Raw genomic sequence first — 17,601 nt, 5'->3', positions numbered from 1 at the left:
AGAGCCCAAATACAATTCAAAAAAAAAAAAAAAGAATTCATGGATTTTTATATATTTGAAGTGTTTCAGTCCATTATAATCATATTTTAGGGCCCTTTCATATTGGCTCCAGAATAGTACTTTATAATTTATAAGACACCATACATTAGTCATTTGAACTTTACAAATAACGCTATGAAGCTAAGTGTTATTACCCAGTTTTACAAATGAGAAATCTAGATCATACAGCTCAAATCAGGACTTGACATCTATTGTTCTTCTTATTACATAAGACAATGGTTGAGAGAATGAGTGTTAAAGGTGATTAAATTCTTTTTCTGTTTTTCTTTTCTTGTTTTGAGACTAAACAGCAGCTGTCTTTAACCAGTGGGAATATGATATTAAGCAATATCCACTTTAGAAGACATTACTTGTAGCAAACACTGTTGATAATACTGTAACTTAGTAAATAGCCTCTCTCAACTTTGTTTGTGAAGCATTTCAATTTTGATTACTCTGTGTGGGATCTACTGCTCAGATGTGTGTCATTTTATGGTCTACCCATGTCTGGGGAGCTGGCATTTCATGCTGCCTAGTGTTTTTAATTCAGAAGTTCTTCTAAAAGAAACCTTAGCCTCCTATATTCCAACCCTAGTTTTAATAGCATAAGCTATTTCCTTCTTACATAGCTTTGTGGGCATAGTAATAAAATAAATACCACAGAATCACTGATGAGATGAAAATTGAGCTCCCTGCTTCTGTGCAGCCATGTAGGTAAAACAGTAATTGGCTCTGATAATAACTTTTGTTCTTACAAACCAAAGTCTAAATGAGAGTCACATTTGATATGTCTGCTTCTAATTACTATCAAAAGGAGAGAATACAAAGTTTAGATTGTTTAGGGACTCAAGATAGATTATGTAAATTGATATCCTTTCTTGACCAATTTACTGAAAATTTCTGAAATAATTTCTGGTATTTATGTCACTGTTGGTTAAAAAAAAAATGTGTATCTTTCTGAGCATACTTTCCTGCTTAATGGCATGATTAATTTTATTTTTGTTTTTGAAGTCTGTAATTGATTTTCTGGAAAATCTTATTACTGGGTATCATAATGCAGCATATGCTTATAAGTATTTTATCATACATCACTATAGATGGTTTGTAAGATAAATTTAGGTTTTGAATGTATTTGGTAGTGAGTTTCAGTGAAACATTTGCTATGTTAAATTTTTTTTTTTTTTTTTTTTTTTTTTTGAAGCCAAGTCTCACTCTGTCACCCAGGCTAGAGTACAGTATCACAATCTCAGCTCACTGCAACTCCACTTCCTGGGTTCAAGCAATTCTCATGCCTCAGCCTCTCAAGTAGCTGGGACTACAGGCACGCACCACCATGCCCAGCTAATTTTTGTACTTTTAGTAAAGATGGGTTTCACCGTTTTGGCCAGGGTAGTCTCAAACTCCTGGCCTCAAATGATCTGCCCACCTCAGCCTCCCAAAGTGCTGGGATTACAGGAGTGAGCCACCATGCTTGTATGGTTATGTTAATATTCCTTAAACATAGATGCCTTTTAAGTGTTTTTGGAAGGAGCAATTAAATCATGTATGCTACATATTATTATTTTGGTATCCACATTCAGTGGTACCAAAATAGTAAATATGAGAATGTTAATATTTTAAAATTATCTTTTGCTCTTAGATCATTGCTTTAGAAGCCAACCATAAAGAATTGATATTATACCTATCATTTTTGTTGGATTTCTATTAACGTACTGATTTCTTTTCAAAAATATCTATGTCTAGTGCTACAGAATTTAACAATAGGCAAAACATACAGTACTTTAAGGCCAGTTTTAGCAGTGATTCTGCATTTGGCCATTTCCTCTTTATAACCATACAAACTTGATGGAGTGTGGTAAAACTAAGAAAACTGCTATGGCCCACTGAGCCAATAATCCCATAATTAAAAAGTTCTAACAAAGTTTGGACATGATAGATGAAGCTATTACCATCAATTCTGTATCTAAAATACATTTTAAAAACACCCTTATTACAGAAACCCACATCCAATCAATATAATATGTATTAGAAATTTCATAATCCTTGGTAGAATAGAAATTATTTTGGAAGTATAATTAAGAAGGAAAAAATTATATTCAGATATTAATTTCAATAGAAGAGGTAATTTGCTTTCATGTGAAAACCCTGGAGTAGTGCTGTGAGTGTTACCCACAGAAGAAAAGCCGTTTATAATTAGGTACTACATTACTTTTGTCACCACGTGTCCCTCAAGGAGAAGGAAACAGACATGTCTTGTTTGCATCCTGTGTTCCTGCCCAAATTTAAATAAAGTGGACAGTTGAGGGCAGTTATTTGGAGATTTGGTTTAAAAAATGCTATTAAAAAGTAAAAGGAAGACTTGGAACATTTGTTAAGAAATACCTTAGCTAGATGTATCTATGCTTCTCTACCGTACATTCTGTATTTTTGTAGCCTCCTTCTTCACTTTGACCTTAGGCACAGACCATTTATGAATGTATATGTCAAAGAAACAGCTGGATCATGAACAAAGCTGTCTAATTCCTGTAACCATTTTAACAACTACATCAGATAATCCTCAAAACTAAGACACTGAATTGAAAGGAAAACAGTTAAGTTGCTCACAATACTTCTAACCTCTTTTTTAAAAAATTACAAAGGCTACATATTTTGATTCCATTTCTATGAAATGTCCAGAATAGATATATCAGTAGAGACACAAAGTAGATTACTGGTTGCCTGGAACTAGTGGGAGGTGGGAATAGGGAGCAATTGCTAATGAGTATGAGGTCTCATTTTGGGGTGATGCAAGTGTTCAAGAATTAGATAATGGTGATGGTTGTGAATATACTGAAAACCACTGAATTGTTCACTTTAAAGGGGTGAATTTTATGGTAGATGAATTATATTACAATTTTACTAATTACAAAAGACTTTAGAAATTATTAGTAATACTATAGTCCCTATGTGCCAAATTATCTTTTAGCCTCAAATCATAGAATCCCAATGCTCAGGCATGGTTTCTCAGGAGACTGTCAGGTCTAACATGCATTTTGCAAATAAAGAAACTGACTTCCTTAGAGGTAAAGTGACTTACCCAAGGTCACGCATAGCAGTCAAGAGGAGAGCTGGCAACTAGGTGTCCTGACAAGTATCTAGGGCCCCTTCCCACCACCACTATGTGGCCCACTCTCATGATTTATTTTTAAGCATCTCAGCAATAACTAATTTGAATTATTTAAAATGAGAAATAAGTGGTTCAAACAAGAGACTGACTTTTTCTAATGAAAGCATAAATTATTCTTACAGATAAGAGAATCTCTGTGAAGGAGTAGATAAATTTGTTGTGGTAAATTTACCAGGCCCAAACTGAGATTTACCTGTAAACATCCCTAGAGGAAAGTGGTCACATTAACAGACCAAGGGAGCCCTCTACCTGTGTATTTGTAGTATAGATTTCATTGGCAAATCCCTGACCTGGAAAGCTAAAAATAAATTAAGACCAGGCATTCTCTCTAGTCCTTTGCCCACCTTGGTTGGCTTCCAGCATTATTTTTGAGAAAAAGTGTCTGAGGATGTATTTGTGGGAGCAGTGGGATACACAGAGGAAAATCTACAGAAAGTACCTTGTTTGTGAATAAAAGGGACTGATTAGCAGACTAAATAAAAGATCCAAATATATTTTTTTCCAGTGAGAATTTCATTAAAATAATTATTTCCAAAGAACTTTAAACTCCTTTGAAGATATAAAATGTTAGTAAGCGTTTTTGTTCATCCAGCATGAAAGTTTCATTGTTTCTTTGTTTCAGCGAAAGATAGGGTTGAATGTAAAAATCATGCAGGATCCTGAGAACATCCACCACAGAGCTGCTGTAAATGCGAACTATGGAATCAATTTGCCATATATTAATCAGAGAAAAGCGTGTGTAAGTAATGAGTTGTTTTAATGAGCTCTTATTTTTTAAAGAAATAAAAGTCATTTATTAGTAGGGTAAGATGTAATATAGATGTTAAGTAAAGATTGTGATCCTTTTGTCTTTGGAATTTTTTTGAGATGGAGTGGTTCTCATTCTGTTTATAATTAGCAATGATTAAGAAAATGTAAGCCTATTTTAAAGACTTATTTGTAGCTCAGATTTCTCTATTTTATTTGATATTTCTAAATAATCTAGTACCATAATTTTAACAAGGAAATAATTTACCAGCAAAAACAATTAATAGAGAAATTTTAAATATTTTATTCCTTTGATAGTAGGCTTACCACTAGAAGAATCAAAAGAAAACAACAACACAGAATCTTCTTCAATTGTGCATACTCTGATAATGTGCAAATATTTGAGAATATTACTCTAAATCTGAGGCAAGCAGGAACTAATCCTTTATGTCAGCAAAATAATGAGAGGGAAAAATAATCAAATGTAGATTTGCAGTAAGAGATCTCAGAGTCTATGCCTGTTTTTGCCATTGACTAGCTAGCTGCTAACTTGTCCTAAAGCAAGGATTATAGTCTTTCTATGTTGTGGAGTTTTCTTAGGAAAATTAAGAGTAGTGCTTCATTTTAACTGGGAAATTATTTAATTTGAGATCACTTGTAACACTGAAAATAGTTACTGAGATAACAGCTATATATTCTTAATACATTTTTAACCTTTAGCTTCTCTCAAAAGCTCTTCAATATATGCCTTGGTGAAATCAAAACTAAAAACAAGATTGTTAGGATTAAATTGCAAAGCCATTTCTAACTAACATAATAGTCTCTTAGATTAATCTTCCAAATTTTCTACCTAGACATTTTCAAGTGCCTACTTCATTTATGTAACCCTGAAATATATTTTCAGTTTCTTTATTTGTGCTTTATGTTATTCTAACAGGTTTGGTTTAAGAGCACTTTATCTTACAAATACTTTTATAGCCTAAGAAATAACCAGAAAGTTAGATATTTTTATTCCTGCTGAAACTTTATTTAAAATGTCACTGTGAATAATGGGAAAGGGTTTTTATCTGCTTCCCATGAGCCCAAAGCCCTCGAAATAAAAATATTATTTCTCTGGCAACACAGAGAGAAGCAGATTTCTCTTTTGCTGTTGTTGGTTTTCCTCTTCAATCTAGAATTAATACTGGCTTAGCTGGAGGAGTACCGAGGCTTTGTAGCTGGAGGCAACTGCTGCGTTTCCTGCGAACTTTTTCTGATGAGTACTGGAGTTTTAAAAGGCATGCCTCTCGAGTTAAAAAGGATTATGCTTTGCTTTATGAATCTGAATGAAGATTCTGATTTAAATAAATAGAGATTTCAAAATTATATCCAAAACTTGGGGCAGATTCTTACTCATTAATTATATTTTTTCCAATTTCCAAATAGAATGAGTGCCTTGGATATTGTATCTATATACTTTAGCAGAGAGAATTTGGGAAAGCACTTTGCCTTTTATGACATATAGCTAGTAGATATCCATTTACTGTATTAAATCTCCTTTTTTCATAAAACTAGATGCCATAAAAGTCTATACCAGAGCAATTTAAAATTGGATGCACATTATGTATATTTTATTCAAACAGTTGGCCTTTTGATCAAATAGTTGACCCTATCATTTTATGTTAATATAGTTGTATGGTGGTACTAACTGAAAACAGTATTTTCATTCTGGATTTAAAAAACAGAAGCATTGTGCAAAAAGTACTATGAGAGAAGTATTCAGGTATTTGATTTTAAACAGTCATATAAAGCATTTGGGAATAAGTGCAATTGTGATTTACCACTTACAAAAATGGTATCAAAAGCACTTACATAAACTAGATCAGTGTGTCTAGCATTGTGATGTATAGTTAATTAGAAAAGCAGCATCAAAGCTAATCATTTTAGAACTACTCTAAACACTCAAAGGGGATTATTATTTGGCTGCCGAGGGCTATGTGTTTCCTTACTTCTTATAAAACTTGATCAGCCTGTCAAAAGCCTGTAAACAAATTTAGACATTTTTGACAGAGCAAATGTGAATATGTAGCCAATTTCCATTATTAGTTCCTAAAAGCTGGTATCTTCTCCATCTTATGAAATGGTATATTCTTCCTGATAATAAGGAGCTGATGCAAGGATTTTAGTGCATTGAAAACATGTAACCCCTGCCACACACACAAATACTAGTATTGCAAAACTATCTTCAGAATTTTATATTCTGTGACTCTGTTATGTAAAACCAATTTACAAAAAAGTATTAAAAATGAGACTCACTGGTGATTTTTTCAGTATCTTCGATCTGCCAAATAGTAACAAACAACCTTCCAACATTTTTTCTAGTAGGTCCTCAAAGGTATGTGGAAACAAGAAGAAATCCCTGGTACTGTTCGCATTCCCTCACTGACATCTAGTTCCAGTTAGACTTTATAATACAACACACTAAGAGATCTACAGAAAATTTGACTTTGATTTATTTTTTTTTAAATAAAAAGAGTTTCTTAAAAGGCTTGAAACATGTATCTGTTAACATGAATTTTAAAAGAACGATTATGAATGCATAACAAAATAGCCAAACAAAACATTGCTTTGAATTGCTGCACAAATAACTCTGATTATAACTGTTATGACCTAGAAAAGAATCATAAAAACATTTTTCTTTTTGGCAAGATATGAGTTGTTGTAGAATTATACCAGTTCTTTGGTCCCACTTTCCAAATAAATAAATATATAATGCAATGTAAACTTAGAATCTTTTATTTATTCATGAGGTTGAATTTAATACTATTATGATTTCTAGATTTTATGAGTCGTATGTTATGCAGTGTTTTCCACTAACTTAGTTGGGTAGCAACCACACTTCACAAATCATAGTTTCATTCTTTACTGTTTCACTTGGGGTGTACATAGTAATCTCTCTCTCACTGAAAGCATATTCATTTCTGAAATGATAAAGTAATAGAAAGTGAGGCAATTGTGTTAATGTCAAATAATTAGAAGAAGCACCAGAAGTAAGGGGTGGGAACGGGGGATGGGAGTGGAGAAAGAAGGGCAGTTTCAAAACATGATTGTGTTTTAAGCCCATGCATATGGCCACAATTACAGTCACAACATAATTTGGCAACAGTAGCAGAATTAGATTTAAACAAATTGTTGTTACACTGCAGTAATTCAGAATGAGCTTGTTGCATTTATAAACCATAACAAGAAGCAGAGTGAATTAATAAACCCTTCTTGTCACTAAAAATAAAAAAAGGGAATAATTGCTGAGATGGAGTTAACTTAACAGATGACTATAGTCAGCATCCTTTCAGGCTAGATATGGGAAAGTGAAGGTCACCCCCATCTTGGATGACAAAGAGGGAACATTTTGTTGGTAAACAAATTAATCTTTTGAAAGGTCGCCATTTGTTTTAAGTTTTTATCCAGTTCTTGTCATCTGGAATCAGAGATTGACTGTCATTTCACCAGGCAGGGGTGCAGTTGAGGCAGACAAAGCTGCTTCTGTACGTTTCAGCATTCCTTGACAAAACTCAGTGCCTGATTGTGATGCTATGGGCTGCTGGTTTACAGCTGTCTCCGGACAAGAATGGAGGCCCACCCCTGAATTCCAATAAGATGGGCCTGCATATTCCGCCTGCTGTAAGCTGGCCCTCTGCCCACAAGTAAAATGTATTGTAGTTCAAGCCAGCAATTATCTCTTTTACTTCCTTCTGTGCTGCTTCTGTTCTCTTTTTCCAAAAACAGATGTGGATATTCACTCAAGTTCTGCATCTATTCTTTCTCACACCTGCTGGGGCAGAATTCTGACGGAGGTAGAGTTTAAGGGAGCCAGCAGACAACAGTCAAATGCAATTTCTTTGAGAGCAGTTTAAAAAGAAAATGTTGATTTTTCAGGAAATGTGGAGTCAGCATCTTGGTCCCCCTCCTTTTACCAGGAGCATTTGGTAAATTAAATTAGTTGAACAAAAGGAAATAGCTTTAAAGACATTCTGAAATGCCATATCCTATTTATGACACACAGTCATTACCCAAGGACTGTGGTGGCATGCACAACATCCTACTCCTATCATTTAAAGAGTGCTTTCTCTTCAGGTTGCTTAGAAAGAGTTTTTGACAAAGGAATGACTTTTCATGTCCTTCCTGATTCATAGCCTATAAAATATATTCCCCCAATAGGGCAGTAATGGTGGTGCTGGTGATGGTGGAGGTAGTAGGGTATTGCCTTTGTATGTTGCTGCTATTTAGAATTTCAGTTCTGCATTGGTTTGGAGTGCTGGGAAAGCTGAGGACAGTGATGCAATTTTAGCTGGTGGATGGCTGTCTCAAAAAGCCCATTGCTCTGAGAGCAGGGAGAGGCAGTGAGAGGCTATAGCCTTGTCAGATAACAGTCATAAAAGAATCTAACTGTAGTGAGTTTTCTCTTAATTTCTTTACAGGGCTGTTTCTTGAGCTTCTGTGCCAAGATCCTGCATATGTTCCCAAACCAACCCTGTGGTGAACTTAAACCACTTTTTAGCTCTTAGAATAGTGATTCTGGGTCAGACTGCCTGGTGTGAATCCTTACTAGACCAGGGATCTCCCAGAAATAGTCTCCCTTTCCTCATGTAAAATGTCCATAATAAAAGTATCTATCTCATAGTATTGTATTGAGTTTTTAAATGAGATAATTCAAAGCACTTAACAAAGGTCCCAGTACAAAGAATTGTTCTGAAAAATATTAGTTATTACTATTGGCAAGTCTCATATATTTTATTGTGCCATTGTTTTATACTGTCATTTAAAACATATTATTGTAGGGATCCAGGCAGGGAACCAGAATATTGCTGAGGTCTCCTCCAGGGATACTATTTAATATTTTACATGATTACGCTTTCTTTCCCACACAGATACAAGGACAGAGACCTTGTTGTCTGTTCTCTTTGTCTGTTTTTCAAATCCTCCCCTGCACCAAGCAGTGTTTTACACATAATAGGTACTAAGGACAGGACTGATTTGTCCTCTCCTCTGTCTAGTCTCTGCTCTGAAGCTATATAAACTTATGTTGAGTTTTGAAGTGAAGGAATGATTTTGCTGGCTCCCAGCAGGCCTAGTCGCACAGGGTACCCTCCCATGGGCCATATGATAGGATTTACCTAGCGAAACACTGGTACTACTGGATTCTTATTACAGCCTGGCCACTAACTAACTAGTGTTTCCAAGAGCAGGTTACTCTGTCTCACTCAGTCTCATTTTTCTGGTTTATGAATGGTGGAAGCAAAATGGAGAGGTAATCTGGTGTGCTGGGAGGGACTTAGAGCAGAGTGGATTAGAGTTTGGGTCCTATCTGCTATTTTGCAGTTATGGAACCCTAGGTAAGCCAATTACATTTCAGATCCTGAGTTCTCTATTTTGTCAAGTCAGGATAATGATGCCTACTACACACGGGTGCTAAGGAGAATACAGATAATAACAATGTTATAATTAACATTGCTGGCACATAATAGGTACCTAATAAGGTTCTTACCTTCCTGAAAAATGAATTTGTATTTAAAAATCTCTAATCTCCTTCTTCACACTTATGATTTCAGAAAAGAATCTGATTTGACTCCTTTCACATCCCAGTATAAATAAGTAATAGGATTTAATTTTCACTTTCTTTTTCTTTCTTTCTTTTTTTTTTTTTTTTTTTGAGACAGAGTCTCGATCTATTGCCCAGGCTGGAGTGCAGTGGTGGGATCCCGCCTTACTGCAGCCTCTGTCTCCCGGGTTCAAGCGATTCTCCTGCCTCAGCCTTCTGAGTAGCTGGGATTACAAGCATGCGCCACCATGCCCAGATAATTTTAGTATTTTTAGTAGGGACAGAGTTTCACTTTGTTGGTCAGGCTAGTCTCAAACTCCTGACCTCGTGATCCACCCACCTCAGCCTCCCAAAGTGCTAAGATTACAGGCATGAGCCACCGCACCCAGCCTAATGTTGATTTTCAAATTGTTAGAGAATTCCAGTGAGTTTCGGAGGGGTTCTAAGCATTTAATTTGCATTTCATTTTTAATGATAAATATGTAAGCATTTTTTATTATAATAAATAATAATACCTACATATTTCAATTGATGCCAAATTTTAATGCATTTGATCATTTGATCATCAGAGGGTTAATTTGTGCTTTCAGGTTTACTCTGAGCAAACACGCGTGTGTTTACACATTTGAATTTCCCATAAAAGTGTTTTTTATTAGATAGGGTGTAGCTTTGTACTAGTCATATTTTGAAATTCAGATCTCCTCATACACATTCTTATAATAATCATACAAATAAATAAGCAAAGATAAAATAAGTTAATATGTGTGAAGGTCTTAAAGCAGTGCATGACTCCTGGTAATCATTTAATAAACATTAATTGATATTAGTATTAGAACATATATGTGCTACTATCAATTAAAAGCCAGGCAAGTTCTCTGGTGCATACCCTTGGCACAGCATAGTAGTCAAGTATACCATTGCAATGACTACACCGTGATAATATAGTATCACAGATTCTTTCACTGCTCGATTTAACTTCAGGTTCGTTTTTACTTGATTTGAAATGAGCTATACAGTCTTTGACAGTACCAGGTTGCAATGTTACTCTGTTTACAACTGCAGAGAAAAGTAAACAGTGAAGCATAATGTCAAAATTTGGACTCAACATGCAAAACAAAATTAATTTCTTTGAAACTCAGTGATTATTTGAAAGAGAAGGGTGCCAAGACACCTGAAAAGAAATTTAAATAGGATATGATAGAACATCCTAAAATGTTACATGACACATTTGAAAAATATTTTTGGTAATTTAGCCCTTCAGTTATAATAGCATTTATTAAGTTTGCCAGACACAGTGTTTTATGTACACTATCTTTTTAAACCCTTACACCTATAAGTAGGTGCCATTTTTATAATCATTTTATAGATAAGGAAACTGAGACTAACATGAAGCTACTCGCCTGAGGTTGTGCAGTAAGCAAGGGGAGTCAGGATTCAAATTAATTATGAAATCTATGTGTCAAATATCCCCTAGTCAACTACTTACCAACTGATCCTTAATTATTAAGGAATTTAAGCAGTTGGTAGATATTGTTAGTGACTCTTTTGAAACAAAAAATTCCACTATTCTTTAAAGTTTCTGGATCATTTAATTGAAAAAATGCTGAGATTATAACTGACATAACAAATTGTTAGCAATTTGAAATTACTTATTTGTTCACATCTGGATTTTCTACATCTTGTGCAGGCAAAATAAAATATATAAATAAATTTTATTCTGTGATAGATGTAAGATCGTACTTATTTAAAACTCTTGCTTTCATAATTTGTCTTCACCAAAACAGCCTCATTGTTTCCACTGTTGATTTATATTGATATAACCAGAAATATATAAATACATCTATAATAAATACATAATATAAATATTTACCTAATATATAATGTAAGTACATACTCTATTTAAATAATAATTATATACATATAGGTACATAATACTACATGCAATTATGTTATAAGAATTGGCATACACAATTATACTAAATTCTTATAAAATTTACATTTGTTTCTATATCAGCATTCTATTTAAGGTTGCATTTGAAAAACTTGTTCTACTGCTGAAAATAAATTTGCACATCTTTGGCATCAAGTATTACCTCTCCCATGGGTATTTATTTTTTAACAAGAGCAAATCCTCTACTTAATTAAAACAAAGAAATTAGGCTCTATTAAGGGATTTCAAGCATGAATGGACGGGGAGAAGAGGGATTTGGGGGAATCCAGGAAGAGAGCCTTTGCACTACTCTGAAATCATTCCAGGTCGGCAGCCACCTGCTAACAGGACTAGGCCTGCTCCCATATGATTTACTTTTCACTTTGTGCCTTTTCACTTTATGACTTGGGCTTTAGACTTGATTATTTATTTGACTACATACTGAGAGATAGTCTTTCCAACCTCAAAATTAATCCCAAAATGAAAAGCGAAAATTTAGATAGACAGAGGGACCTGTGTCACATCTATGATAGGTTTAGGGTACAGGGGTCCATGAGTAGAACTGTATTTCAACAGAGAACTGTATTTCAATAGAGGGACCTGTGTCACACCTATGATAGGTTTAAGAGGTCTATGGATAGAACTGTATTGCAGTATAATAGGTTCCCATGTATTTTATTTAATGCATTTATAAAACATTATTCTGAGAAGGGGTCCATAGGCTTCACCAGGCTGCCAGAGGGGTTTGCAATGCCCCAAAAGTTAGAACTGTGATACATCTTTTCTTTCACGCAGAAATCCAGTGTAGGAAAAAGTATGCATCAGAACAAAGAAATTTCCTCAAAGCTGTGTATTCTTTATAGATGAAATATCCACTTGTCTGAGTTGATGGTACAGAAAACCTTTGAAAAAGTGGATAGGTCTAGTCTACCAGCCCAGATTTTTATGAGAATTACCTCTTCATGAATAAAAATATAAAATTTATGCTTTTGCCTAATTACAGTTGCTTTTCTGTTGCAAAGAGGAAAATGGAGCAGCTACAAAAGTGATAATGCTTGCAATAATATAGTAAGTGTTCTTTTTAAAAGGAAGCACAGGAAAAATAGTACAGCAAGTAGCATGATAGCATTAGCCACAAGAGGAATGGGACTAATAGAATTGTTTTTATCATGGCCCAGGTTAATTATCTACTGAGAGGTTCTTGAGATGAATAAATACTATTGTTGCGTTCTCCAGTATTCTAACCCATTGTACCTTAAACTGTACTTGAACTCAAGTATATGTTCCTAGCCTTTTAAAACCTCCATGGTAGAACAGAAGCAAGTACACATAGACTACAGTGATTCCCCCTATACTTTCTTTAAAAGCATTGCCTCTGAATTACACTGCAAAATGTGTTAAGTAAACCAGCATATACTTACTTAGAGGAGATTCCTCTCATTAGGCTATAAAGTTTGGGCAATATGACCCGAAAATACCAGATTTATATAACTGATTATTAATGTAAAAAGATCATGTAATCTTTTTACTTCCATCTCTATCTTCCACATTAGCCTGAATAATAAATCAGTTTATGGTTGGCAACTAAGGAGGTCTGAAAACAGCCATGCATGCTTTAGTAGAAAGAGCCATAGATGGAGAATCAGGACTTGGGTTTTCAATCCTGTTCTCTACTGGTGCTATAAACCAAGTTAACATAGGTATACCATTTAGTCTCTAAAGACAAATTCCTCATCTACATACTGAGAAGATAAATTGGCTACTTCAGAATCATCAGGACCACAGTCCTGCTTATGTTACTCCCAGATTAATGCTCATTTGGTTCCTTGTGGAACTGCCAGTGTCTAAGGGATCAATGTAATTGACAGATGGAGGCAAGCCTTAAGGTAGGCCTTGGAGGAACTGTTGGGCAAGGCTAAAGGAGAGGATGTATACATTTTTAGTACGAGAAGCAATACAAGCAAAGGCAGAGGTAAAGAACAGTGAGAGTAATGGAGGATGGCTTAGAGCTTTGCCTAATCAAGTTGCAGAAACTAAAAGATGTGGTTGGCTGTGGAGGTCAATTGATGGATAGCCTTGAATGGGCTCCTGGAATCTAATTGTGTGATTTTTCAGTCAGGATCATAAAAGGTAGAGCTTAATGCAGACAGCTTCTGAAGTTAGATCACTTTTCCAGCTGCTTAAACTGAAGGGCAGCTTTAGAATTCTTTTGAATAATCTCTATTCCTTGATGTCCTCATTAGTTATTAAACTTTTTTTCTTCTCCCTTTGGCTTTAAAGTACTTTCTTGAATAACATTATCTCCTGAACTTGTTAGATGTTCATGAAACTGCCTAATTAGAGTTCTACAGGCAACATCTTCCCCTGACCGTTAACATACAGCTCTCTGTCCCTTTCATATAAATGGCCACTCACAACTGGCCAGTCTAACTGGATGGCTGGGATTTCCTTTCAACCACTCTTACTTTCTGTCCTAATGCTGTATACGCCACTACTGCTAATGATTCTGCCTATAACCTCATCCCTGATCCCTACTTCTCACCTCTCTCTCCAGCATTAGCCAAAGCAGGACTTCTTTGTGCAAGAGAAGTGGTGGCAAGCAAAAAGGATAGAGAGTAGGAATGGTTGATTCCTCATACTTTCTGCTCCCCTTCCCCCACTCAACTCTTATATTGCCATTTCCCAGCCTCAGCACTGGACAGTATGAGTCCCTTCTCCTACTCTCACCTTCTCCCCAACTCCCTTAGGGTCCCAATCTAACCATGCACAGAAATGCCCAAGAGACTATCTTAATCCAAATGTTTTCTGAAATATGGGTGTGTTTCCAAACTTACCTCTTTGTGCTAAATGAAAAATAAAAAAGGAAAAGTGGTATTAATGGAACAGGCTTTTTACTTCCTGACATTTTTTTTCTTTTATATACGAAGTAAAAACTCTTAGAAAATGTTCAAATTGTTCTTATTTAAGGTAGGAGTCACAACATAGTTGTATTGGGTCAGGGAGATAGTAAGTTACTGAACTGACTGAATGTAAAGGCTAGGTCCACATTGCTGGAGTGCTGAACTGAGGAGACAGGCCTTCCCTCCTGGAGACAGCCACCTTAGCTCTAGCCTTTTGTGGCCGGGTTTTCAAAAGAAGCTGGAAAGTTATGCTTATATTTTTTGTGAAATCTAATTTTTAAATGTGTGTGGTCAGATAACTTTTTAAAACCCTGTGTAATTCAAAGAAAATATTATTTAGGCTATTCCTGTCTTGCAAGTCAACAACTTAAATCCCCTGGTTCAGAAACAGGAAGAGGTGTGATTTTGGGTATGATAATATCGAGGTCTTATAGGCAGCTGACTGGCAACTTAGAGCCTACTAGAGTGCTAATACCTTAGTGAAGCCCAAGATCTAACCCTGGACTTTATAGGATTAGAGATTTGATTTTGCCAGTCAATCAATCTCTTGGGTACAGCTGAACTCACAGGAGACTGATGTACAAGCTGAAATGCCACTTTCCATGGTCAAACAGATCTGAACAGTCAAGTCAGCCTAATCTGATGAGCATATTTTCTTCTTATTAGAAAGCTACACAGAATCCAGTTAGAAGGCTGCTTAGTGAACAGGGAACGGATTAAGGCAATTAGTTGGACAGTCTTCACAGTGAGCAGCAGCATCACACTTTTATAGTCTGATGCATCCATCTGTGAAGCTACACTTGCCAAAGGGATATGAATACATCCCTGTAAAGTGAGTCCTTACAGATAATACTGAGAAATTCTGACTCTCCAGTTCAACTTTTTATAATAAATATTAATAGCTGCTATCTGCTCGGGGTTGACTATGTGCATTATGTTATATCACATTAATCCCCATGGGATGAGTGATATTATCTCTATCTTACTGGTAAAGAAACTTCAGTATAGAGAAATTAAGTTACTTTCTTCAGTCATTCAGTTAATAAGTGTTAGAATCAGGCTCTGATATTAGAACCTGTGTACTTAATCATTGCCTTCCCTTTTACTAATTTCCTGCAATGAAATACCAGTCACCTTCAGCTGATGTCTTTTGTCTTTGATAATACCAATTAGACCACTTTCCATTTTGGAATCCTTTAAATTAGCTTCTACATGGTTCTGACCACATTGATCGTGTATCCGTTTTTCTAGTTTAACACTCCGACTTGGAGTAAGGGGTGGCCAACTCCTTGTCGCTAGTTTATACATCCTACCTGAGTAATTACACTATCCAGAGGATGAGAGAAACCCTGTCTGGAAGAAACAGAATGTATTAGGAGGAGAAAGAGAAGAATAGAGGCAAGAGGAAACAAGCCCATAGGAGAAGTATTCTTGGGCTATTTCTTGGTAAGAAATGCTGCTTGCCTTATCTCCCCATCTCCCAAAGCCACTAGGAGCTACTTTTAGAAAAAAGTAATTCTTCTTTCTCTTTGTCTAGCTGGTAAGAGGCCCAGATATGTCTGATGGTTAGGCTCAGATGTACTAATACTTCATATGAGCTTGCCTGGGAACCTAACCATTCTAAGATTGTTCCTAAGAAAACTCAATTTTCTGAGTTCCAAAATGCCCTTTTCCATTTCTAACTTCAAATGTTGCTGACCCTTATAGAAGGTTATCAGAAAGAGTTGTATGGTGAAAACGGTGACCCAGGAAAGCACCAGCATTGTCTTCTCCACTCATTTAAAAATATACTCTATACCTAACTCTGGGTTAGTTTAACATAACCGTAATTTTGGGAGGGAGATTTTACTTTTTCAGAAAAGGATTTTCGAACCATGACCGTCTTACTTGTGGAATTACTATGTCATCCAATTTATGGAATTATCATTTAATCTACACGTTTAAATCCCAGGGAATGTATCTGTCACCAACTTTCTACCATCTTGGGTTTAGTGTTTCATTTATTCATAAAGTGTAGAACTTGGACTTTAATAGAAGGGAAGATAAATCTCTCCATAATTCCTATTTTCTAATTTGAACACTTGCAGGATACCTAATTGTGCTTCTGCTCTTGGCTGCATGTTAGGCTGGAAGGTGCTGCGTGCTCAGGCTAAATATTGTGTAAGTGTTAAGCAATAGCTAACATTTCTGAGGGCTTCTCTGAGTTGCGCATGGTGTTAAGTACCCTTTACGTAGATTATCTCATGTAATCCTCACGGTAGCCCTAAGAGGTAAGTACTAGTCCTTCTTTCATTTTTCATTTGGGGAAACTGAGGCAAAAAAGCAGTTGAATAAAATTCACCCAAAGTCACATAAGCTAAAAGTCAAAGGATCATAATTCAAACTCAACCAGTCAGACTTTCAGCCTAGCATTCTTTTTCTTTATTCTATACCAAATTGAGGGTGGTGATTTTGACCTACATTTGAGGGACGGATCTGGGCCCAGTCAAAGATTGCTTTCTTAATGACTAAGGAATTTGATGAAGAAATTTCCCTGTCACAATCTGGGACAGAAGTAAAAGATCAGAGTATTTAGTAAAAGGCTATATTAACTCAAGGACTAGAACAAGAAGATGAGCTAGTACTTTGAAGATGAAAACTCCCCAACTACATTGTAAACCCTCTTGAGGATAGGGACCATATCTCTAACTTCAGACATAATGTCAACCTGGTCAGAATGCAATATAAATTTGCATTTATTTGTGTGTGACTTTGATAAAGACCTATATAATCAAGTGAGGGCTGTGTTTTTTTTCTTTTTTCCTTTTTTTTTTTGTTTTTTGTTTTTTTGTTTTTTTGTTTTTAGAGATGGAATCTCATTTTGTCACCCAGACTGGAGTGAAGCAGCATGATCTTGGCTTGCTGCAACCTTCACCTCCTGGGCTCAAGGGATTCTCCTGCCTCAGCCTCCTGAGTAGCTGGGATTACAGGCACACACACCATGCCTGGCTAATTTTTGTATTTTTCAGTAGAGATTGGGTTTCACCATGTTGCCCAGGCTGGGTCTCCTGGGTCTCAAACCCCTGACCTCAAATGATCTGCCAGTCTTGGCCTCCCAAAGTACTGGGATTACAGGCATGAGCCACCATACCTGGCCAGCCCTGTTTTTGTTCATAATAATGTCTATCCAGATCTCTTTGGGTAGAATTAATTTTCCCTTACCTAGGCCATCATAGCATCATTTTAAAGCCTTCACACAATA

At 35.8% G+C, this 17,601-nt stretch overlaps 1 protein-coding gene across 3 annotated transcripts in view; it reads left to right on the top strand.

Moving 5' to 3' along the window:
• The window catches only part of IQCH (IQ motif containing H), a 267,605-nt gene that overhangs the window by 65,729 nt on the left and 184,275 nt on the right, over positions 1 to 17,601 (top strand). For 2 of the 3 annotated variants that reach the window (XM_074392752.1, XM_074392750.1), the window contains one exon: positions 3,828 to 3,944. The exons of the other annotated variant lie outside the window; for it this stretch is intronic. In XM_074392752.1, coding sequence (XP_074248853.1) covers positions 3,828 to 3,944 — 117 coding nt within the window. The remainder of the gene's footprint in view (positions 1 to 3,827; positions 3,945 to 17,601) is intronic. 3 annotated transcript variants of the gene reach the window in all.

Source organism: Saimiri boliviensis, chromosome 2 (genome assembly GCF_048565385.1).
Source record: "Saimiri boliviensis isolate mSaiBol1 chromosome 2, mSaiBol1.pri, whole genome shotgun sequence".
Taxonomy (NCBI): domain Eukaryota; kingdom Metazoa; phylum Chordata; class Mammalia; order Primates; family Cebidae; genus Saimiri; species Saimiri boliviensis.
The sequence above is the reverse complement of the archived record's forward strand: the minus strand, read 5'-3'. Positions and strand labels throughout refer to the sequence as shown.